A 24,980-nucleotide genomic window follows, 5' to 3' on the forward strand; every position below is an offset into this window, starting at 1 on the left:
CATACAGCCAGCTGGGTTCTCAGTACTTCGGGCAGACAGGAATAAAGAACTCTCCGGAAGAAGAAAGGTGGTGGTGTATGTTTCATGATTAACTACTCCTGGTGTGATTGTGATAACGTACAGAAACTCAACTCTTTCCTATAGACAGAAACTCAAACAGGAACTACCCGTGCTAAGGTCTATTCAACGCTGGTCTGACCAATTAGAATCCGTGATTCAAGATTGGTTTGATCACACGGACTGGGATATGTTCCAGGTAGCCTTTGAGAATAACATTGACATATACACGGACACGGTGACTGAGTTCATCAGGAAGTGTATAGGAGATGTTGTTCCCATTGTGACTATTAAAACCTACCCAAACCAGAAACCGTGGATAGATGGCAGCTTTCGCGCAAAACTGAAAGTGCGAACCACCGCATTTAACCATGGCAAGGTGACTGGGAATATGGTTGAAAACAAACAGTGTAATTATTCCCTCTAAGGCAATCAAACAGGCAAAACGTCAGCACAGAGACAAAGTGGAGTCGCAATTCAACTGCTCACACACAAGGTGTATGTGGCAGGGTCTACAGACAATCATGGATTACAAAGGGAAAACTAGCCACGTAGCGGACATCACTGTCGATCTCCGAGACAAGCTAAACACATCTTCATTTGTGGATAATACAGTGCCACCGACGCGGTCCGCTCCCAAGGACTGTGGGCTCTCATTCTCCGTGGCCGACGTGAGTAAGACATTTAAGTGTGTTAACCCTCGCAAGGCTGCCGGCCCAGGCGGTATCCCTAGCCGCGTCCTCAGAGCAATGTGCAGACCAGCTGGCTGGAGTGTTTACAGACATATTCAATCTCTCCCTTTTCCAGTCTGTTGTCCCCACATGCTTCAAGATGGCCACCATTGTTCCTGTTCCCAAGAAAGCTAAGGTAACTGAACCTAAATGACTATCACCCTGTAACACTCACTTCTGTCATCATGAAGTGCTTTGAGAGGCTAGTTAAGGATCATATCACCTCTACCTTACCTGACACCCTAGAGCCACTCCAATTTGCTTACCGCACCAATAGGTCCACTGACGATGCATTCGCCATCGCACTGCACACCGCACTATCTCATCCGGACAAGAGGAATACCTATGTAAGAAGGCTGTTCATTGACTATAGCTCAGCATTCAACACCATAGTACCCTCCAAGCTCATGTTTAAGGTCTGAACCATGCCCTGCGCAACTGAGTCCTGGACTTCCTGACATGGTGGTGAAGGTAGGAAACAACACCTCCACTTCGCCGATCCTCAACACAGGGGCGCCACAAGGGTGCGTGCTCAGCCCCCTCCTGTACTCCCTGCTCACCCATGACTGCGTGGCCACGCACGCCTCCAACTCAATTATCATGTTTGCTGAAAACACAACAGTAGTACACCTGATTACCAACAATGATGAGACAGCCAACAAGGAGGAGGTGAGGGCCCTGGGAGTGTGGTGTCAGGAAAATAACCTCTCCCTCAACGTCAACAAAACAAAGGAGCTGATCGTGAACTTCAGGAAACAGCAGAGGGAGCAGCCCCCCCATCCACATCGACTGGACCGCAGTGGAGAAGGTGAAAATATTCAAGTTCCTCGGTGTTCACATCACTGACAATCTGAAATGGTCCACCCACACAGACAGTGTGGTGATGAAGGACATCAACCACCCAAGCCACCGCATGTTCACCCCGCTATTAACCGGAAGGCGAGGTCAGTACAGGTGCATCAAAGCTGGGACCGAGAGACTGAAAAAACATCTATCTCAAGTTCATCAGACTGTTAAATAGCCATCACTAGCCAGCTTCCACCCGATTACGTTACCCTGCACCTTAGAGGCTGTTTCCCCATATACACAGACATGGGAAAAAAATCTGCAGCGTTGAAGGTCCCCAAAAACACAGTGGTCTTCACCATTCTTAAATGGAAGAAGTTTGAAACCACCGAGACTCTTCCTAGAGCTGGCCGCCCGGCCAAACTGAGCAATTGTGGGAGAAGGGCCTTGGTCAGGGAGGTGATCAAGAACCCGATGGTCACTCTGAAAGAGCTTCAGAGTTCCTCTGTGGAGATGGGAGAACTTTCCAGAAGGACAACCATCTCCGCAGCACTCCACCAATCAGGCCTTTATGTTAGAGTGGCCAGAAGGAAGCCACTCCTCGGTAAAAGGCACATGACAGCCGCTTAGAGTTTGCCAAAAAAAGCACCTAAAGGACTCTCAGACCATGAGAAACAAGATTCTCTGGTCTGATGATTTTATTTTGATCTCTTTTAGTCCCCATTTGAACTAATCTTCCAAGAGTCCTTAAATATTAAAATACAATTTATATACGAACACATTTTCACATATAACACACTATTACAAACATACATAATATACTAACATAATGACCCAATAAATAAATCAATCTAAAAAATATTGATTCTTCATCTACTGTAATCCCACAACATTTCTGTGTATTATATTTAAATCATTTTAAAATAATGTTTAAATGTATATATTGAAAGGTTTCTGGTTTGCTCAGTTAATTTATTCAATTTCTTTATTGCTCTAAATCGAAATGTTATTTAGACTATTTCTCTTTTCTGTCTGGATAACGCATAGATGGTGGACAATCTATTCCTGGTATTTACGGAATGTCTGTCTCTTACCAACTGATTACCGTTGTGAATTGTACTTGGCCGTTTTAAATGATGTATATTATGAAATAAAATAAGCATGTTTTTTTTCAATTATGTTGTCGATTGATGACCAACCAAGAACATTGCGCATGACTGCAACAGAAAAACCATATCTCTACCGTAAAACAATCCTTGCTGCTTTGTTCTGTGCAATCTGCAGCCTCCTAACTTCACTTGATGATGCATTTCCCCAGACCACAGAACAATAGTTCACCTGACTCTCAATTAAAGCTTGTGTTATTTGCTTAAGAATTTTTCCTGGTAAATATTTAGCTATCCTTCTGATTATACATGCTGTTTTAATATTTTTTTTTTTACATAGATGAGTTATTTGAGACGACCATGATAAGCAGTTGTCTAGCTGCACTCCCAATAGTTTGGTTTCTGCCACTTCTTCAATTTGTACTCCTCCCATACTTAATTGTATCCCATGCTGTTTTGGCCTTTTCCTAGTGGAATAGACCAACATAACTTTGGTTTTCTTGTTGTTTAAAACAAGTTTGTTCTGGCAAACCCACTCCCTGATATTCTCCAAATCTCCTTGTAAAGCTTGCTGTACCTGTTGAACCGATTGTCCTGCTGCATAAATTGAAGTATCATCTGCAAATATAGTAGCTTGAGTTTCAGCTAAGGCATAGGGAAGGTCGTTGGTATATATTAAATAAAGAAGTGGCCCAAGGCAGCTGCCCTGCGGTATTCCACAGTTTAAAGCATGAGGGGAAGAAAATGAACCATTGATATAGGTGGACTGTTTCCTGTCAGTTAGATATGACTGTACCCAATTCAATGCTACCTCCTTAAAACCATAATGCATTAATTTTGTCAAAATTATTTCATGATCCACTAAATCAAATGCTGCACTGAAATCTAAAAATAGTACCCCCACAAACTTGCCATTATCCATAGCATTGAGCCACTGGTCAGTCATGTCAACCAATGCAGTGGTAGTGGAATGTTTTTTGCGATAAGCATGCTGATTGGCTGTAATCAGATCATTATTTTCCATGTACTCCCATATTTGTCTACTCACAATACCCTCCAATATCTTACTGAGTGTAGGGAGTAGACTAATTGGTCGACTATTGGCAGGAGTAGCGGGTTCTTTGCAGTCTTTTGGAATAGGACAAAGTTTAGCATGCTTCCATACATTTGCAAACATCCCCTTTTCCAGTGACCAATTAAATATGTATCTCAGTGGAACTGCAATCTGGGGAGCAGCACAGCGAAGCAAAAAATTGTCCATAAGATCATAACCTGTAGATTTCCCATCATGATTTCCTTCGATTCAATTTAACTGCATAATTACGCAATGTTCTATAATTCTGTTCATCAATTTCTAATGTTGACTTGGCTGCTAAGACTTTTAACATATTTCTTTGAGAAAAAGCCTCACCCAGTTCATCATCAATCCATGGAGATGGACGAGCACCAACTGTACTCTTTCTTATAGGGGCATGATGGTCCATTACCTCAGTGAGCAAATCAATAAAACATTCTGTAGCGTGATTTATCTAGAGAATGATTTAAATCAGCACCCAGGGTACAGCAGCCAAATCATTTTGAAATAGCTCATGATTAAATGTTTTAAAATTTCTCTTGACCACAATCCTAGGGGGTTTCTTTGCAACCTTGGTGTTCATGGTTATGGTCACAATATTATGGTCTGTCCAGCCCACTGGCATTGATCTGGCTTTTAAGCATTGCGATGGTATATTACAGAAAATCAGATCAATGCATGTGTCTGAACGATGACCCAACTTAATTGATGATCTAGTAGTATCATTAACCATTTGTTTCAAACCACAGTTCTCGGTATATCTCATAAATTTTGATCTAGTCTAATTATTGTGATCCTTCCAATTTATATTAAAATCACCTAAAGATAAATACATCTCTGTTACTATCTGTGGCCTTGTCAAACCCAGTGCATAAGTCATCCAGATAGGACACCTTAGAGCTAGGAGGTCTATACACACATCCCACCAATATGGCTGCCTGGTGAGGCAGATGTACTTGAGCCCATAGTGCCTCTACTTGACATACATGAAGGTCATCCCTCCTCTTAAAAGGTATCTGATTCTGAATGTACAGTGCTACACCCCCACCATTCCAATTCCTGCCCCTTCTAAGTAGACTATATCCATGAATGTTAATTTGCCCACCAGCCACGGTCCCGTGTGGCTCAGTTGGTAGAGCATGGTGTTTGCAACGCCAGGGTTGTGGGTTCGATTCCCACAGGGGGACCAGTACGTATGCATTCACTACTGTAAGTCGCTCTGGATAAGAGCGTCTGCTAAATGACTAAAATGTAAAATGTACAGATGCATCTAAATGCGTTTCGGTCAAAGCCAAAATATGAATATTATTTATCTTGACCAAGTTAAAAACCTCATGTATTTTGTTAGGAAGGCTACATACATTAACCTGAGCTATATGCAACCCTTTCCTTATCAAGTGGAGATCAATAGAACATGAACATAGCATAGAACATGTATTCGTTATAGTTGAAGGTGTCATGATACACTACAACACACAAACTCAAATGTGAACATTAGATTAAAATAGCCAGGGAGTTACTCTAGAGTCCCGATACAATTGCCCGCTGACATAAAGTTTATCCATCACCATGGAGACTCGTTGACTCAGGCAACGTTTTTCCTTCATGATGGGATATAGTTTTTTTTCTCCTTTCATTGATCTCGGTGGGGAAGTGATCATTCATTCCAAAATCAGTGTTTCTGAGTTCTCTGCCCATGTTGTTCGTCATTTCCTTTTGCTTAAATTTGTCAAAACATGCAATAACAGCCGTTGGCCTATTTCCAGAGGCCTTACCTATTCTATGGACTCTGGAGAAAGTGACATTACTCACAACATCAGTGGGCAGTTTTAGTTGAGTTGACATAAAATCTCGGACTGTGTCCTCACAGCCTCTGCCGTTGTCATTCTCCGGTATCCCTGAAAATATTACATTGTCCCGCATTGATCGACACTGTATATCAAGCAAGGTTTCTTTAAGTTGTTTGTTCTTCCTTAGTACCACCTCCACCTTGCTATGAATAGAGTCTACAGTACCTTTCATCCCTTTGTACCACCTCCACCTTGCTATGAATAGAGTCTACAGTACCTTTCATCCCTTTGTACCACCTCCACCTTGCTATGAATAGAGTCTACAGTACCTTTCATCCCTTAGTACCACCTCCACCTTGCTATGAATAGAGTCTACAGTACCTTTCATCCCTTTGTACCTCCTCCACCTTGCTATGAATAGAGTCTACAGTACCTTTCATCCCTTTGTACCTCCTCCACCTTGCTATGAATAGAGTCTACAGTACCTTTCATCCCTTTGTACCTCCTCCACCTTGCTATGAATAGAGTCTACAGTACCTTTCATCCCTTTGTACCACCTCCACCTTGCTATGAATAGAGTCTACAGTACCTTTCATCCCTTTGTACCTCCTCCACCTTGCTATGAATAGAGTCTACAGTACCTTTCATCCCTTTGTACCTCCTCCACCTTGCTATGAATAGAGTCTACAGTACCTTTCATCCCTTTGTACCACCTCCACCTTGCTATGAATAGAGTCTACAGTACCTTTCATCCCTTTGTACCTCCTCCACCTTGCTATGAATAGAGTCTACAGTACCTTTCATCCCTTTGTACCTCCTCCACCTTGCTATGAATAGAGTCTACAGTACCTTTCATCCCTTTGTACCTCCTCCACCTTGCTATGAATAGAGTGTACAGTACCTTTCATCCCTTTGTACCTCCTCCACCTTGCTATGAATAGAGTCTACAGTACCTTTCATCCCTTTGTACCACCTCCACCTTGCTATGAATAGAGTCTACAGTACCTTTCATCCCTTTGTACCACCTCCACCTTGCTATGAATAGAGTCTACAGTACCTTTCATCCCTTTGTACCACCTCCACCTTGCTATGAATAGAGTCTACAGTACCTTTCATCCCTTTGTACCTCCTCCACCTTGCTATGAATAGAGTCTACAGTACCTTTCATCCCTTTGTACCACCTCCACCTTGCTATGAATAGAGTCTACAGTACCTTTCATCCCTTTGTACCACCTCCACCTTGCTATGAATAGAGTCTACAGTACCTTTCATCCCTTTGTACCACCTCCACCTTGCTATGAATAGAGTCTACAGTACCTTTCATCCCTTTGTACCACCTCCACCTTGCTATGAACAGAGTCTACAGTACCTTTCATCCCTTTGTACCACCTCCACCTTGCTATGAATAGAGTCTACAGTACCTTTCATCCCTTTGTACCACCTCCACCTTGCTATGAATAGAGTCTACAGTACCTTTCATCCCTTTGTACCACCTCCACCTTGCTATGAATAGAGTCTACAGTACCTTTCATCCCTTTGCACCACCTCCACCTTGCTATGAATAGAGTCTACAGTACCTTTCATCCCTTTGCACCACCTCCACCTTGCTATGAATAGAGTCTACAGTACCTTTCATCCCTTTGTACCACCTCCACCTTGCTATGAATAGAGTCTACAGTACCTTTCATCCCTTTGCACCACCTCCACCTTGCTATGAATAGAGTCTACAGTACCTTTCATCCCTTTGTACCACCTCCACCTTGCTATGAATAGAGTCTACAGTACCTTTCATCCCTTTGCACCACCTCCACCTTGCTATGAATAGAGTCTACAGTACCTTTCATCCCTTTGTACCACCTCCACCTTGCTATGAATAGAGTCTACAGTACCTTTCATCCCTTTGTACCACCTCCACCTTGCTATGAATAGAGTCTACAGTACCTTTCATCCCTTTGCACCACCTCCACCTTGCTATGAATAGAGTCTACAGTACCTTTCATCCCTTTGCACCACCTCCACCTTGCTATGAATAGAGTCTACAGTATCTTTCATCCCTTTGTACCACCTCCACCTTGCTATGAATAGAGTCTACAGTACCTTTCATCCCTTTGTACCACCTCCACCTTGCTATGAATAGAGTTTACAGTACTTTCAGCTCCGTGTTCTCTTTCCTTAGATCATCAATCTGACGTTGGCTGAATTCTAGACCGGCACATAATGCATTGATGTCCTCTCGTAATATATTCAAGATATCAAGTTTGGCAAGCCTTTCATTGATGGATTTTAACAAGTCAACATCCATATCTGTAAACCTCTCCCCACTCGCCACACGTGCCCTCTTACTAGGGGATGGTTTGGTTCCATCGTTGATACCTATTGTCCAACCTGATTTTGGTTTGTTTTGTTGATTGGGTTGGTTGTCTTTAACAATGCTTTGAGTCCTCCGAAGCCAGCGACATGTTTCTAAGAGTTCGTAAGTATCTCTCGTCAATGAATCGTTCAAGCTCTTCAATGGATTCTGAATCATCCAGCGTGTTTACAGGCAGAGTTAAACACACAAACATACTGTTCAGCCGCGTGTGCGGGGCTAAGTCATCTGAGCTATTCTAGAAGCCAAGATTCTAGAAGCCAAGATGAAACCAAGATTGAACTATTTGGCTGAATGCCAAGCGTCACGTCTGGAGGAAACCTTTCACCATCCCTACGGTGAAGCATGGTGGTGGCAGCATCATGCTACGCGGATGTTTTTCAGCGGCAGGGACTGGGAGACTAGTCAGGCTTGAGATGAACTGAGCAAAGTACAGAGAGATCCTTGATGAAAACCTGCTCTAGAGAGCTCAGGACCTCAGACTGGGGTGAAGTTTCACCTTCCAACAGGACAATGACCCTAAGCACACAGCCAAGACAACGCAGGAGTGGCTTCAGGACAAGTCTCTGAATGTCCTTGAGTGGCCCAGCCAGAGCCCGGACTTGAACCCGATCAAACATCTCTGGAGAGACCTGAAAATAGCTATTTTCAATACATCTGCTAAAATAAAAAAAATAAAAAATATGTTTTTGCTTTGTCATTATGGGGTATGGTGTGTAGATTGATGAGGGGAAAAAAAAACAATTTAATCCATTATAGAATAAGGCTGTAACGTAACAAAATGTGGAAAATGTCGAGGGGTCTGAATACTTTCCGAATGCACTGTATATACTGTATTTTAGTCAATAACACTCAGACATTTCTCGTCCTAATATTTATATTTCTTAATTCCATTCTTTTACTTTTAAAATGTGTGTATTGTTATGAATTGTTAGATATTACAGCACTGATGGAGCTAGGAACACAAGCATTTCATTACACCCGCAATAACATCTGCCAAACATGTGTATGTGACCAATAAAATTTCATTTGATGTGCGAAGAGTCATCTTGTGACAAGAACATGAAGATAAGACACTTTATAGTCCAGAACGGAAATTTGCCTTCTGCTTTTCCCAACACCCTGCAGTGCAGCACCTCTGGCTGGAGAGCAATTGTGGGGGGGGGGTTTGTTAAGTGCCTTGCTCAAGGGCACAACGGCAGGAGATGGTACCTGGGAGAGTTCCAGCTGCCAGTTCAGTTCCATACCCATTTTTGTGTCGCCCTGGGATTGTAATAACCTGTTTCCTGGTCTGCCTCTCCTACCTCCTATTTCCTGATCCTGGTCTTAGGGACCTAAAGGGGTGCACATTTTGGTTTTTTGCCATAGCACTACACATCTGATTCAAATCATCAAAGCTTGATGCGTTGACCATTTAAATCACTGTGTAGTGTTAGCACAAAAATACGAACGTGCACCCCTTTAGGTCCCCGGGACCAGGAAACAGGAGGTAGGAGAGGCAGACCAGGAGGTAGGAGAGGCAGACCAGGAAACAGGAGGTAGTAGTGGCAGACCAGGAAACGGGAGGTAGTAGAGGCAGACCAGGAAACAGGAGGTAGTAGAGGCAGACCAGGAAACAGGAGGTAGGAGAGGCAGACCAGGAGGTAGGAGAGGCAGACCAGGAAACAGGAGGTAGTAGAGGCAGACCAGGAAACAGGAGGTAGTAGAGGCAGACCAGGAAACAGGTGGTAGGAGAGGCAGACCAGGAAACAGGAGGTAGTAGAGGCAGACCAGGAAACAGGAGGTAGGAGAGGCAGACCAGGAAACAGGAGGTAGGAGAGGCAGACCAGGAAACAGGAGGTAGGAGAGGCAGACCAGGAGGTAGGAGAGGCAGACCAGGAAACAGGAGGTAGGAGAGGCAGACCAGCAGCTGGAAGGTTGCTGGTTTTAGACCCGGGCCAGGCAACCCAAAAATGGGAATGGAAGTGAACTGGCAGCTGCAGGGCTGCTGGTCATTGATCCCATGTACAATCTCCTGCCATTGTGCCCTTGAGCAAGGCACCTACACACTCCACAATTGCTCTCCTGCACTGCTGCTATCCCGGTGTTGGGAACGGGAGAACCTATGGAAAGTTGTATTAAATTATTAAATTCCTCTTTGGAATCATCCATTGTCCATCTAGAGGGGCCCCGACAACAGCCCCGACAACACAAGCTTGCTCCCCATGTAGTCCCCACCAGGAAAAATGTCTGCCATCGAGAATTATTGTCTGGAAAAAAGGGAAAACACATTGTTGATTATAACCCACAGACCCTCTGAGATGAACAGGAGATGTTAGCCTAGGCTGACGAGGCTAATGAATTGTCTAAAGACAAATCGTAGTCTAAATTACTCGTCCTCATCAATATAAACCAATAAATACTGGACAGATATTCCTCTTTCACCTAGTAGTAGTAGTAGTAGTAGTAGTAGTAGCAGTAGCAGTAGTAGTAGTAGTAGTAGTAGTAGTAGTAGTAGTAGTAGCAGTAGCAGTAGCAGTAGTAGTAGTAGTAGTAGTAGCAGTAGTAGTAGTTGGTAGTAGCAGTAGTAGTAGTAGTAGTAGTAGTAGTAGTAGTAGCAGCAGTAGTAGTAGTAGTAGCAGTAGTAGTAGTAGCAGTAGCAGTAGTAGCAGTAGTAGTAGTAGTAGCAGTAGTAGTAGTAGTAGTAGTAGCAGTAGTAGTAGTAGTAGTAGTAGTAGTAGTAGTAGTAGCAGCAGCAGTAGTAGTAGTAGTTGGTAGTAGCAGTAGACACATTAGGCGTATGATCACGGACTGCCACTTCGATAGATATCTAGCTATCTTGCCTAACGTTAAGCCTTATAATCAAACATAATGTAGTCAAGTCCTCTACTTTAGCTAGCTAGCACCATTACAGGGTTAACTGGGCAAGCTATACTAGCAGCTATGGTAACTCACCAACAATACATTGATGTAGCTATTATTGTGTCCCACAGAATTAGCTATTCAAGTTAACTTTACCTGAAGTGAAATGAGGCCAGATCTTCATAGCAGTGATCCACACACTTTGTCCTGTTTCAACGAAACCCAACACCCTTAGCTACCCCTAGTAGCTAACTAGCTAGCTAACTAGCTAGCTAACATAACGTAGCAGGCGTAAAATAAACGCTTGAAACTAGATCCCCCTACATACTGGTCTTGAGACTAGGAGGTTCTCTTCTGCACTGTTCAACCAATCCAGTAAACGTGGAGGAGGAGTTCAGATGGAGTGTTGCCTTGTTAACGTCCAAAAGAGGAAGGCCCGTCACAAGCTCTATTTTTTTTGGGCGGGGCAGGTAGCCTAGTGGTTAGAGCGTTGGGCCAGTAACCGAAAGGTTGCTGGATAAAATCCCTGAGCTGACAAAGTAAACATCTGTTATTCTGCCCCTGAACAAGGCAGTGTTACCCGGTAGGCTGTCATTGTAAATAAGAATTTGTTCTTAAGCGACTTGCCTAGTTAAATAAAAGGTACAATTTATTTAGGCTACTAGCTAGCTAAACAACTTATTCTGTGGGTTGTAGCTTTCCGGCAGACTAGACGCTTTGTGACGTATTGCTACCTTTCACAGGTCAGAGTGCCAATTACACATTTGGGACACAGAATGGGGAGAGGGGAAGGGTAGCTAGCTACAACTTGTTGACGGTGCTCACTACAATCAAAACAACAAAAAACTTGCGCCACGCAACAGGAAGTGGTCAGGGGCCAAGATTCAACAATTCAACAGTTCTAGAATTTTCATCAAATAAGCCTATAGAAGTCCTTCTTAGTAGTTTGCAGCAGGAATCACAAATCCACTTCTAACATCCTGTTTGTAGAAGCTGTGAGTAGAACAATAAGCCTGTATTGGTGCCTATCTGTCTAGTCACGACCATGTGATAAGGATGGTGGTGTTGTCGTCAGTAAAGCAAGAGGTCTGCCTCCATCCTACAGCTCTAAAAAAAAAGGTCTCCCTTGACGACTCTTTAGACAAATTGAAAATGAAGTTGAAGAATGTCCTTCCGGTTAAAGAATGTACGTAAGGCTAGGTGATAAAAACAAGTGCATGAATGCATCCCAAATGGTGCACTATTCCCTATATACACTGTACCACTTTTGACCATAGTGCACTATGTAAGGAATAGGGTGCAGTTTAGGACCTGACCCTTAACTAACATCCTTCTTCCCTTACCTCTATAGGTTCCCTACGGACACATGTTGTTTAACAAATCACTGCGTTTAATATTGAACAACTTTATAATTATAATTTGTATCACGGGGAGATTACTTTACTTGGCTGTGTGTCAAATGGCACCCTATTCCCATAATAGTGGATGACTTTAGGGAATAGGGTACACTTCTTTAATCTAGGGCCCATAGGGAATAGGGTGCACAACTTTAATCCAGGGCCCATAGGGAATAGGGTACACTACTTTAATCTAGGGCCCATAGGGAATAGGGTACACTACTTTAATCCAGGGCCCATAGGGAATAGGGTGCAATACATTAATCCAGGGCCCATAGGGAATAGGGTGAACTAGATTAATCCAGGGCCCATAGGGAATAGGGTGCACTACATTAATCCAGGGCCCATAGGGAATAGGGTACACTACATTAATCCAGGGCCCATAGGGAATAGGGTACACTACTTTAATCTAGGGCCCATAGGGAATAGGGTACACTACTTTAATCCAGGGCCCATAGGGAATAGGGTGCAATACATTAATCCAGGGCCCATAGGGAATAGGGTACACTACATTAATCCAGGGCCCATAGGGAATAGGGTACACTACTTTAATCTAGGGCCCATAGGGAATAGGGTACACTACTTTAATCCAGGGCCCATAGGGAATAGGGTGAACTAGATTAATCCAGGGCCCATAGGGAATAGGGTGCACTACATTAATCCAGGGCCCATAGGGAATAGGGTGAACTAGATTAATCCAGGGCCCATAGGGAATAGGGTGCACTACATTAATCCAGGGCCCATAGGGTAGTGTACAGGGGGTGTTTAAATGCCAACATCATTTTTCAAAACAACAAAGACATGAGGGCAGAAACAACAACAACACACTCAAATAACACCCTCTGTAATATACACACACACAACCCAGTAACACACACACACACACACACACACACACACACACACACACACACACACACACACACACACACAACCCAGTAACACACACACACACACACACACACACACACACACACACACACACACACACACACACAACCCAGTCACACACACACACACAACCCAGTAACACACACACAACCCATTAACACACACACACACACACACACAACCCAGTAACACACACACACACACACACACAACCCAGTAACACACACACACAACCCAGTAACACACACACACAACCCAGTAACACACACACACAACCCAGTAACACACACACACAACCCAGTAACACACACACACAACCCAGTAACACACACACACACACACACACACACACACACACACACACACACACACACACACACACACACACACACACACACACAACCCAGTAACACACACACACACAACCCAGTAACACACACACACACCCACCCACCCACCTGTCCGGAGGATGCTAGCAGGTTGATGGTGGTCAGTAGCATCCAGCCACGTGACGCCTCTTCACTCTGGTTCACCTCCAGGAACTGGACTATGGCTCTACTGGCTTCCTCTGTGAACACAACACACATAGTGTGGCACATATCATCTTCTCATATTGCCATAATCAGTGTTTCAGTATAATGCACGGTATGTTTTAGTTGTTGTTGTGCAAATTAAAAAGAGCCTTGTTTTGATCTTTTACAGCAGAAGGCTCAGAACAGGTGAGTGAGAGAGAGAGAGAGATCTGATCACTAAATCAACGTGTTGACTGAACATTCCGCGTGATTAAAGACAGAGAGGGAGGAGGAGAAAGAGGAAAGAGGGAGGAGGAGAAAGAGGAAAGAGAGGGAGGAGGAGAAAGAGGCAAGAGAGGGAGGAGGAGAAAGAGGAAAGAGAGGGAGGAGGAGAAAGAGGAAAGAGGGAGGAGGAGGAGAAAGAGGAAAGAGGGAGGAGGAGAAAGAGGAAAGAGAGGGAGGAGGAGAAAGAGGAAAGAGAGGGAGGAGGAGAAAGAGGAAAGAGGGAGGAGGAGAAAGAGGAAAGAGAGGGAGGAGGAGAAAGAGGAAAGAGAGGGAGGAGGAGAAAGAGGAAAGAGAGGGAGGAGGAGAAAGAGGAAAGAGGGAGGAGGAGAAAGAGGAAAGAGGGAGGAGGAGAAAGAGGAAAGAGAGGGAGGAGGAGAAAGAGGAAAGAGAGGGAGGATGAGAAAGAGGAAAGAGAGGGAGGAGGAGAAAGAGAGTAAAGAGGGAGAGATGGAGGAGGAAGGTGATGAGGAGAAAGAAGAAAAAGGGTACGTCCTGGGTACGTCTGTATCAGCGTTGAGTCGTCCTGGGTACGTCTGTATCAGCGGTTGCTCAGTTTGGTCAGACGGCCAGCTCTAGGCAGAGTCTGGGTAGTTCTATATTGTGTTTCCATTTTCCAATGATGGAGACCACTGTGCTCTTGGAAACTTTCCACATTCTAGAATAAAAATGCATACCCTTCCCCAGATATATACGTACTCATCACAATTCTCTCTCTGAGATCTCCAGACAGTTCTGGAGGGACCTTATATACTGTGGGACCTGTGGGACCCAGCTGTCCCACAGTGGGACCTTATATAGACAGGTGTGTGTCTTTCTAAATCATGTCCAAACAATTACATTTACCACAGGTGGACTCCAATCAAGTTGTAGTGACATCTCAAGGATGATCAATGGAAACAGGATGCACCTGAGCTCAATTTCTAGTCTCATAGCAAAGGGCTGAATACTTATGTAAATTAGTTATCTTATTAATTTTATTAGTAATACATTTGCAAAAATGTCTAAAAACCTGGTCTCACTTAGTCATTATGGGGTATTGTGTGTAGATTGATGAGGACAATGTTTTATTTAATCCATTTTAGAGTAAGGCTGTAACGTAACAAAATGTGGAAAAAGTCTGAAAAAAAGGGGTCTGAATACTTTTCGAATGCACTGTATATACAAAAGAATGTGGGGGGTGTGAATACTTATATTAATTAGATATTTCTGTATTTCATTTTCAATACATTTGCTAACATTTCTAAAAACATGTTTTCATGTAATAATGTAATATGTAATATAACATGTAATAATATAATGATATAATAATATAATAATATCATGATGTAATAATATAATAATATCATGATGTAATAATATAATAATATCATGATGTAATAATATAATAATATCATGATGAAATAATATAATAATATCATGATGTAATAATATAATAATATCATGATATAATAATATAATAATATCATGATGTAATAATATAATAATATCATGATGTAATAATATAATAATATCATGATGTAATAATATAATAATATCATGATATAATAATATAATAATATCATGATATAATAATATACTAATATAATATAATAATAGGATAATAATATAATAATATCATGACATAATAATATAATATCATGATATAATAATATAATAAGATAATGTCATGATGTAATAATATCATGATATAATAATATAATAATATCGTGATATAACAAGATACTAATATAATAATATCATGATATAATAATATCATGATATAACAAGATACTAATATAATAATATCATGATATAATAATATCATGATATAACAAGATACTAATATAATAATATAATAATATCATGACATAATAATATAATATCACGATATGCCAGCAGCATACCACCCTGCATCCAACTGCTGGCTTGCTTCTGATGCTTCCCTGTAGCTCAGTTGGTAGAGCATGGTGTTTGCAACACCAGGGTTGTGGGTTCGATTCCCACGGGGGGCCAGCACAGAAAAAAAAATGTATGATATGTATGAAATTGTATGAAATGTATGCGTTCACTACTGTAAGTCGCTCTGGATAAGAGCGTCTGCTAAATGACTAAAATGTAAATGTAAATGATGCTAAGCAGGGTTGGTCCTGGTCAGTCCCTGGATGGGAGACCAGATGCTGCTGGAAGTGGTATTGGAGGGCCAGTAGGAGGCACTCTTTCCTCTGGTCTAAAAAATATCCCAATGCCCCAGGGCAGTGATTGGGGACACTGCCCTGTGTAGGGTGTCGTCTTTCAGATGGGATGTTAAACGGGTGTCCTGACTCTCTGAGGTCATTAAAGATCCCATTGCACTTATCATAGAGTAGGGGTGTTAACCCCGGTGTCCTGGCTAAATTCCCAATCTGACCCTCATACCATCATGGTCACCTAATCATCCCCAGCTTACAATTGGCTCATTCATCCTGAAACTATTCCCCAGGTCGTTGCTGTAAATGAGAATGTGTTCTCAGTCAACTTACCTGGTAAAATAATGGTAAAATAAATAAAATAAAATAATATAATATCATGATATAATAATATAATAAGATAATATCATGATGATATAATAATATCATGATATAATAAGATAATAAGATACTAAAGCGAGATCGGAAGCCGTGCGGTACATGGGCCAAAACGTATACTGCGTGTGTGTGTGTGCATGCACTTGGAGCCCGGTAAAGATATCCTTGGCAGTCAGTGGAGTTTATTCCTCTCCAACAGCGGAGGACCAAAATATCAAAGGACGGTCAAGCTGGGTAACAGATTTATCCCCCCATTCCTCTATCATAAACCAGTCCTCTTTTCCCTCACTCACTAAATTCCTCACTCCTTCAATATCAGTTAGGTCCACATTTCACCCAAACCAGACCAGGGGCTTTACGTATGAAGCATCACAGAGTAGAATTACTGATCTAGGATCAGGGCCCCCCTGTCCATATAATCTCATTCATTATGATCTAGAATCAGGGCCCCCCTGTCCATAAAATCTCATTCATTATGATCTAGGATCAGGGCCCCCCTGTCCATATAATCTCATTCATTATGATCTAGGATCAGGGCCCCCCTGTCCATATAATCTCATTCATTGTGATCTAAAAGGCTAAACTGAACCATGATCTAATCCTAAATCTAATCCTAATTCTAGATATAATCCTAAATCTAACCCTAAATTTAACCATAATCCTAAATCTAACCCTAATCCTAAATCTAAAGCTAAATCTAAACCTAATCCTAAATCAAACCCTACATCTAAACCTAAATCTAACCCTAAATCTAAACCTAATCCTAAATCTACACCTAATCCTAAATCTAACCCTAAATCTAAACCTAATCCTAAATCTAACCCTAAATCTAAACCTAATCCTAAATCTAAACCTAATCCTAAATCTAATCCTAAATCTAAACCTAATCCTAAATCTAATCCTAAATCTAACAGCGAGCAGGGAGGATGAATATCAAGTAGCTAGCCAAATCAAGAGATAGGTGTCTAAGCAACATGACCAAAATACCTGCTATCAGAACTAACTGAATAACAAGACACTTACACTGATACTGAAGTGTTCAATCAGAAGCTGTGATTAAGTGTTGATGTACTCAAAAAAATCTAACCTGAAGTGATCTAATGTGTGGAGACTTTCAACACCGACTGACCGACCGTACGTTTAACGACTGGAGTGGTAGTTTAGCAAGCAGTGGCCCTGGCCATGGACTGAGGCAGAGAAGACTGAGGACTGTATACATACAGAGCTTTCGGAGTGTATTCAGACCCCTCCACATTTTGTTACATTACAGCCTTATTCTAAAATGGATCAAATCCTTCCCCCCCCCATCAAGGAAAAACTGTTTTTTTTACATTTTTGCAAATGTATTAAAAGTATAAACGGAAATATCCTATTTACATAAGTATTCAGACACTTTAATCAGTACTTTATTGAAGCACCTTTGGCAGCGATTACAGCATTGAGTCTTCTTGGGTATGACACTACAAGCTTGCCACACCTGTTTTTGGGAAGTTTCTCCCATTATTCTCTGCAGATCCTCTCAAACTCTGTCAGGTTGGATGGGGAGAGTTGCTACACAGCTATTTTCAGGTCTCTCCAAAGATGTTCGATCTGGTTCAAGTCCAGGCTCTGGCTGGGCCACTCAAGGACATTCAGAGACTTGTCCCGAAGCCACTTCTATGTTGTCTTGGCTGTGTGCTTAGGGTCGTTGTCCTGTTGGAAGGTGAACCTTCGTCCCAGTCTGAGGTCCTGAGCGCTCTGGAGCAGGTTTTCATCAAGGATACCTCTGTACTTTGCTCCGTTCATCTTTGCCTACATCCTGACTAGTCTCCCAGTCCGTCCCTCCACATCCCCACAGCATGATGCTGCCACCACCATGCTTCACCGAGGGATGGTGCCAGGTTTCCAGACGTGACGCTTGGCATTCAGGCCAAAGATAATCTTCTTTCTCATGGTCTGAGAGTTCTTTAGGTGCCTTTTGGCAAACTCCAAGCGGGCTGTCATGTGCCTTTTACTGAAGAGTGGCTTCCTACTGGCCATTCTACCATAAAGGCCTGATTGGTGGAGTGCTGCAGTGATGGTTGTCCTTCTGGAAGGTTCTCCCATTTCCACAGAGGAACTCTGGAGCTCTGTCAGAAATCTGGAGCTCTGTCACCTCCCTGACTAAGGCCCGTCTCCCCCAATTGCTCAGTTTGGCCGGGCGGCCAGCTCTAGGAAGAGTCTTGGTGGTTCCAAACCTCTCCCATTTAAGAATGCAGACATTTTTTGGTATCCTTCCCCAGATCTGTACCTCGACACAATCCTATCTAGGAGCTCTACGGACAATTCCTTCGACCTCATGGCTTGGTTTTTGCTCTGACATGCACTGTCAACTGTGAGACCTGATATAGACAGGTGTTTGCCTTTCCAAATCACATCCAATCAATTGAATTTACCCCAGGTGGACTCCAATCAAGTTGTAGAAACAGCTCAAGGATGGTCAATGGAAACAGGATGCACCTGAGCTCAATTTCGAGTGTCATAGCAAAGGGTCTGAATACTTATGTAAATAAGGTATGTTTTTTATTTTTAATACATTTGCAAACATTTCTAAAAACTGTTTTCACTTTGTCATTCTGGGGTATTGTGATGTCATTCTGGGGTATTGTGATGTCATTATGGGGTATTGTGATGTCATTATGGGGTATTGTGATGTCATTATGGGGTATTGTGTGTAGATTGTAGACATTGTTTTATTCAATCCATTATAGAATAAGGCCGTAACGTAACAAAATGTAGAAAAGGGGAAGAGGTCTGAATACTTTCCGAATGCACTGTAATGGCATCAGAATCTAAATACATGGGGTCTTTGTGCTTAAGGGAAGGATGAGGCTGGACATAGGCTTTGATGATGATAGTACTTTGGTCAACTACAGTTATGGCAGGCCATATCAGATGGCAGGCTACAGGCAAAACACTTGTAGTCGTGGATTTTTGGAGTTTAATATAGTATTGAGAGGAGTGGAGACACATGTACACCAGCTGTGCATCTTACTCGAGATGAACAGAGTTCATGGCAGCACCGCCAGGGAATGGTTGCCTGCTGCAGCAGATGGTAAAGTTCCAAGAACGTTTGAAGGAGTGCTGGAGAGATTATGTACCTGTAGACTTGTTGGAAGCTCTCCGTCTGATCTCAGTGACCATGAGCCGGGACACCTGGGTAGTGAACTGGAGGAGGTCCTGGAACTTCTCTGTCATGGTTGTGGGGGAAGCGTTCCCAAACACCTGAACATAGAGGTCGAAGGATAACTCATTAACTCACACACACACAAACACCGGTCCACCTAATGTGCTAAGATGAAGGATACCCGAGGTGGAGTTTTGTTAAAAACCATTTCACACCACTGATCACAAAGCAATGAAAACACAGATTTACTTTTGCATTCCTTTACATCTCTTCAATCACATCTACTGAACGAGATGAATCCTGGCACGTTTTGTCTTTTGGATTACTGCAAATTAAACCAATCAGAGGCCTGTTTCTCACCCTGTTGAAGACGGGTAACATCATGTAGAGTTTGTCCTCCTGCTCCTTCTGGGTCATTTGACGTGGCGGATGGCAGAGCTCAGAGAAGAGACGTCGGAGGTGCATGAGGCCCAGCGCGTTGTCCTGGGGGCTACATTCTTCCTGGCGCGGCCTTCCCATGATCCTCTTTACCATGTTCATCTTGAGCGGCTTCGCCAGGCCAAAGCCAGCCCTGAGGAGGAAGAGGGAGAATGACTTTTTTTTAATTCATTTCATTTTACTGTACCTTCAACTTACCAGGAAGTGCTTTGAACCTTTTCTTGATGTATTGAATTAAATTGTATATTTCACTTGTAGAAATGGAAATGTCAAATCAAAATGTTATTTGTCACATGCAAAATATTATTTGCAGAATACAACAAGTGTGGACCTTACTGTGAAATGCTTACTTACAAGCCTTTAACCAACAACGCAAAGTTTAAAAGTTAGTCAAATCTGCTAAATAAACTCAAAGGAATAATAGTAGCACAGGACAATAACAAGGTAATATACACATGGACTACTGGTACAGAGTCAATATGCAGGGGTACGGGTTAGAGGTAATATATACATGGACTACTGGTACAGAGTCAATATGCAGGGGTACGGGTTAGAGGTAATATATACAGGGGGTACTGGTACAGAGTCAATATGCAGGGGTACAGGTTAGAGGTAATATATACAGGGGGTACTGGTACAGAGTCAATATGCAGGGGTACAGGTTAGAGGTAATATATACAGGGGGTACTGGTACAGAGTCAATATGCAGGGGTACAGGTTAGAGGTAATATATACAGGGGGTACTGGTACAGAGTTAATATGCAGGGGTACAGGTTAGAGGTAATATATACAGGGACTACTGGTACAGAGTCAATATGCAGGGGTACAGGTTAGAGGTAATATATACAGGGGGTACTGGTACAGAGTCAATATGCAGGGGTACGGGTTAGAGGTAATATATACAGGGGGTACTGGTACAGAGTTAATATGCAGGGGTACGGGTTAGAGGTAATATATACAGGGACTACTGGTACAGAGTCAATATGCAGGGGTACAGGTTAGAGGTAATATATACAGGGGGTACTGGTACAGAGTCAATATGCAGGGGTACGGGTTAGAGGTAGTATATACAGGGGGTACTGGTACAGAGTTAATATGCAGGGGTACGGGTTAGAGGTAATATATACAGGGACTACTGGTACAGAGTCAATATGCAGGGGTACGGGTTAGAGGTAGTATATACAGGGGGTACTGGTACAGAGTTAATATGCAGGGGTACGGGTTAGAGGTAATATATACAGGGACTACTGGTACAGAGTCAATATGCAGGGGTACGGGTTAGTCAGATTTGCCAAATGGAGGGCGAGGACGAGCTTTGTATGTGTGTGGTGTAAATGTGATCTAGAGTGTTTTTTTCTCCCTTTCCTTGTACGTGACTTGCTGGTAGAAATGAGATAAAAATAGATTTGTGTTTTTTTTCCAGAATGGCATCAGTAGCAACATAACAGTCTGGTCAGTAGTCTAAAAGCCATGGTCCCCTTAACCAACTCAAACATGGAGGTAGGTGAGAGGAAAGAAGAGAAGGAATCGTCAGCTGAACGGAGGATAGAAAGTATAAAGGGGTAAAGAAACAGTAGTAGACGAAGAGAAAAATACAGAACAAAAATAAATGGAAGGAGGGAAAAGAGAGAGCAGGAGAGGCAGTATGGTCTTCCCTGTGGCTCAGTTGGTAGAGCATGGTGTTTGCAACGCCAGGGTTGTGGGTTCGATTCCCATGGGGGGTCCAGTACAATTGTTTTTTTTTTTAAATGCATGAAATGAAATGTATGCATTCACAACTGTAAGTTGCTCTGGATAAGAGCATCTGCTAAATGACTAAAATGTAAATGTAGTAAGAAGGGCAGTATGACAGTATGTGTTGCTATGGTGATTTCAGTAAACAAACAGTGCAAATCAACATCAGGTAGAAAACAACACCACGGCAGACAGCAAAATAATTTAACTCTGGCGGCAAGTCCAGCCTCAACTGCATTTACCGTCGCTCTCTCATTGAAAACAATGACATCCGGTTTGCCATCTAAAAACAGCATTAGGCTGTGACAGATAACCCTCTGAGGTACATATTATACACCAGACTGATGCTAACATATTATACACCAGACTGATGCTAACATATTATACACCAGACTGATGCTAACATATTATACACCAGACTGATGCTAATATATTATACACCAGACTGATGCTAATATATTATACACCAGACTGATGCTAATATATTATACACCAGACTGATGCTAATATATTATACACCAGACTGATGCTAACATATTATACACCAGACTGATACTAACATATTATACACCAGACTGATGCTAACATATTATACACCAGACTGATGCTAATATATTATACACCAGACTGACGCTAATATATTATACACCAGACTGACGCTAACATATTATACACCAGACTGACGCTAATATATTATACACCAGACTGACGCTAACATATTATACACCAGACTGACGCTAATATATTATACACCAGACTGACGCTAATATATTATACACCAGACTGACGCTAATATATTATACACCAGACTGACGCTAATATATTATACACCAGACTGACGCTAATATATTATACACCAGACTGACACTAATATATTATACACCAGACTGACGCTAACATATTATACACCAGACTGACGCTAACATATTATACACCAGACTGACGCTAACATATTATACACCAGACTGACGCTAACATATTATACACCAGACTGACGCTAACATATTATACACCAGACTGACGCTAATATATTATACACCAGACTGATGCTAATATATTATACACCAGACTGATGCTAACATATTATACACCAGACTGATGCTAACATATTATACACCAGACTGATGCTAATATATTATACACCAGACTGATGCTAACATATTATACACCAGACTGATGCTAATATATTATACACCAGACTGACCCTAATATATTATACACCAGACTGACACTAACATATTATACACCAGACTGACCCTAATATATTATACACCAGACTGACCCTAATATATTATACACCAGACTGACGCTAACATATTATACACCAGACTGAGACTAATATATTATACACCAGACTGATGCTAACATATTATACACCAGACTGATGCTAACATATTATACACCAGACTGATGCTAACATATTATACACCAGACTGATATTAAAACATCTCTATATTATACCATTCGGTTGCCATTTTGATGTCTGTGATTTCAGCTGACTCCTTCAGGTTTCATTGTACTAGATTTACAGTATATTAAACAATGTTTACAGTAGTAGGAGTGTTGTTTATATAGAGTGAAGTTGTGGACACACTTAGGCTACTAACGTTGTGCTGATTGGTAGGCTTATTAGCCTGTGGTCAACCCAAAGGGTACATCCAAATGCATCTAATGCTGTGGTAAACATCAAGCTAACAGGGACCAACAGCCTAGTTATTCACTCATTAACACGGGGAACTAAGAATGTTGTGGGAAAAAATTATGTAGACTATTGCTTAGTCCTAAAGCCCAAAAATGGAGACAGTTTGAGAATACTTTAGCTTACCCACACACCCGGCAATTATTTTTCCTGAATGGGTGGGATTTCCTTTCGGTCTGAATCCTTGGCTTGGTCTATATAAAACATATAAAGCTACAGAAAGCCTTAGCAACAAACTGCATGTCAACTCAGGCTGAGGTGGATTCAATGGCAATCCGAGGGATCGTCCTGAAGCAATAGCATTGCAGACGTTTCTTTACTTGAAATCCATTCCAAAGGGGTTAGCCCTAGCTAGCTACAGGGACACTGAAGAGACCTGACAGTCTGTCCTCTGTACAGTGTTCGCAGCCCCAGCAAAGTGCTGCAGATTCCCTTGACTCCCTTTCACTCTTCTCCATCCTGCCACTAAGAGGAAGTGGCTCCTTAGAACACATTATGCAACGGGCGGGTCTAATCCTGGATGTTGATTGGTCAAATCTGCGTTCCAGCAAGTGTCTATTCCACAAGTTACCACCGGCTAAATCTATAATGTTAAAATGCCTATTTACTCTGTTCAATCTCACTGGGCAACCCACTACCTCATCAGCCCAACCAGGCAAGTTAAACTTGATCTTCACTGTAAAAAATTATCAAAACATTATTTTTGCTTGGCAAAGTGGGTAGGGTTATATCCTGCCTGATTGGCCCTGTCCGGGGGTATCGTCGGGCGGGGCCACAGTGTCCCCTGATCCCCCAGTCTCAGTCCATAGTATCTATGCTGCAATAGTCTATGTGCCGGGGGGCTAGGTTCAGTCTGTCCTATCTGATGTAATTCTCCTCTCATCTGGTGTCCTGTGTGATCTTAAGCATGCTCCCTCTAAATTCTCCCATCTCTTTCTCTCCCTTCCTCCCCTTTCTTTTAGACTAGCATTTGGTTTTCAACAGCAGAGATTTGTATTAACCTTGCTGTCTGGCCTCCCGAGTGGCGCAGTGGTCTAAGGCCACTCGAGATCCTGGTTCTGTGCCACTCGAGATCCTGGTTCGAGTCCAGGCTCTGTCACAGCCGGTCGCAACTGGGAGACCCATGGGGCGGTGCACAATTGGCCCAGCGTCGTCCGGGTTAGGGGAGGGTTTGGCCGGCAGGGATGTCCTTGTCTCATTGCGCACTAGCGACTCCTGTGGCGGGCCGGGCGCAGTGCACGCTGACACGGTCGCCAGGTGTATGGTGTTTCCTCTGGCACATTGGTGCAGCTGGCTTCCAGGTTAAGCGAGCGTTGTGTCAAGAAGCAGTGTGGCTTGGATGGGTGGTGTTTTGGAGGACGCACGGCTCTCGAGTGGCAAGACTGGAACTACCATTTGGACACCAATGAAACGGGGGTAAAAATATATATATATAAAAAATACAACATTTGCAACGTTGTTTCAATATTCAAATTCAGATCTCCAGCTGTCCCGTAGTAATGAACATGTCGGGACGAGATAGACAGGCAGGCAGCGTTTCTCAGCCAGTACAAACCATGAATCAGCATCATTTTAATGGATA

The 24,980-nt window shown here is 42.5% G+C and overlaps 1 protein-coding gene across 1 annotated transcript in view; it reads right to left on the reverse strand.

Annotated features, from left to right (window-relative positions):
- Window positions 1-24,980, reverse strand: part of LOC115165112 (WD repeat and FYVE domain-containing protein 3) — a 191,662-nt gene that overhangs the window by 142,501 nt on the left and 24,181 nt on the right. The window contains exons 2-4 of the mRNA XM_029718147.1: window positions 19,888-20,098; window positions 19,502-19,625; window positions 13,501-13,610 (exon numbers count right to left, since the gene is read on the reverse strand). Of these exons, the coding sequence (XP_029574007.1) occupies window positions 13,501-13,610; window positions 19,502-19,625; window positions 19,888-20,098 (445 nt within the window). The remainder of the gene's footprint in view (window positions 1-13,500; window positions 13,611-19,501; window positions 19,626-19,887; window positions 20,099-24,980) is intronic.

Source organism: Salmo trutta, chromosome 27 (assembly GCF_901001165.1).
Source record: "Salmo trutta chromosome 27, fSalTru1.1, whole genome shotgun sequence".
Lineage (NCBI taxonomy): Eukaryota > Metazoa > Chordata > Actinopteri > Salmoniformes > Salmonidae > Salmo > Salmo trutta.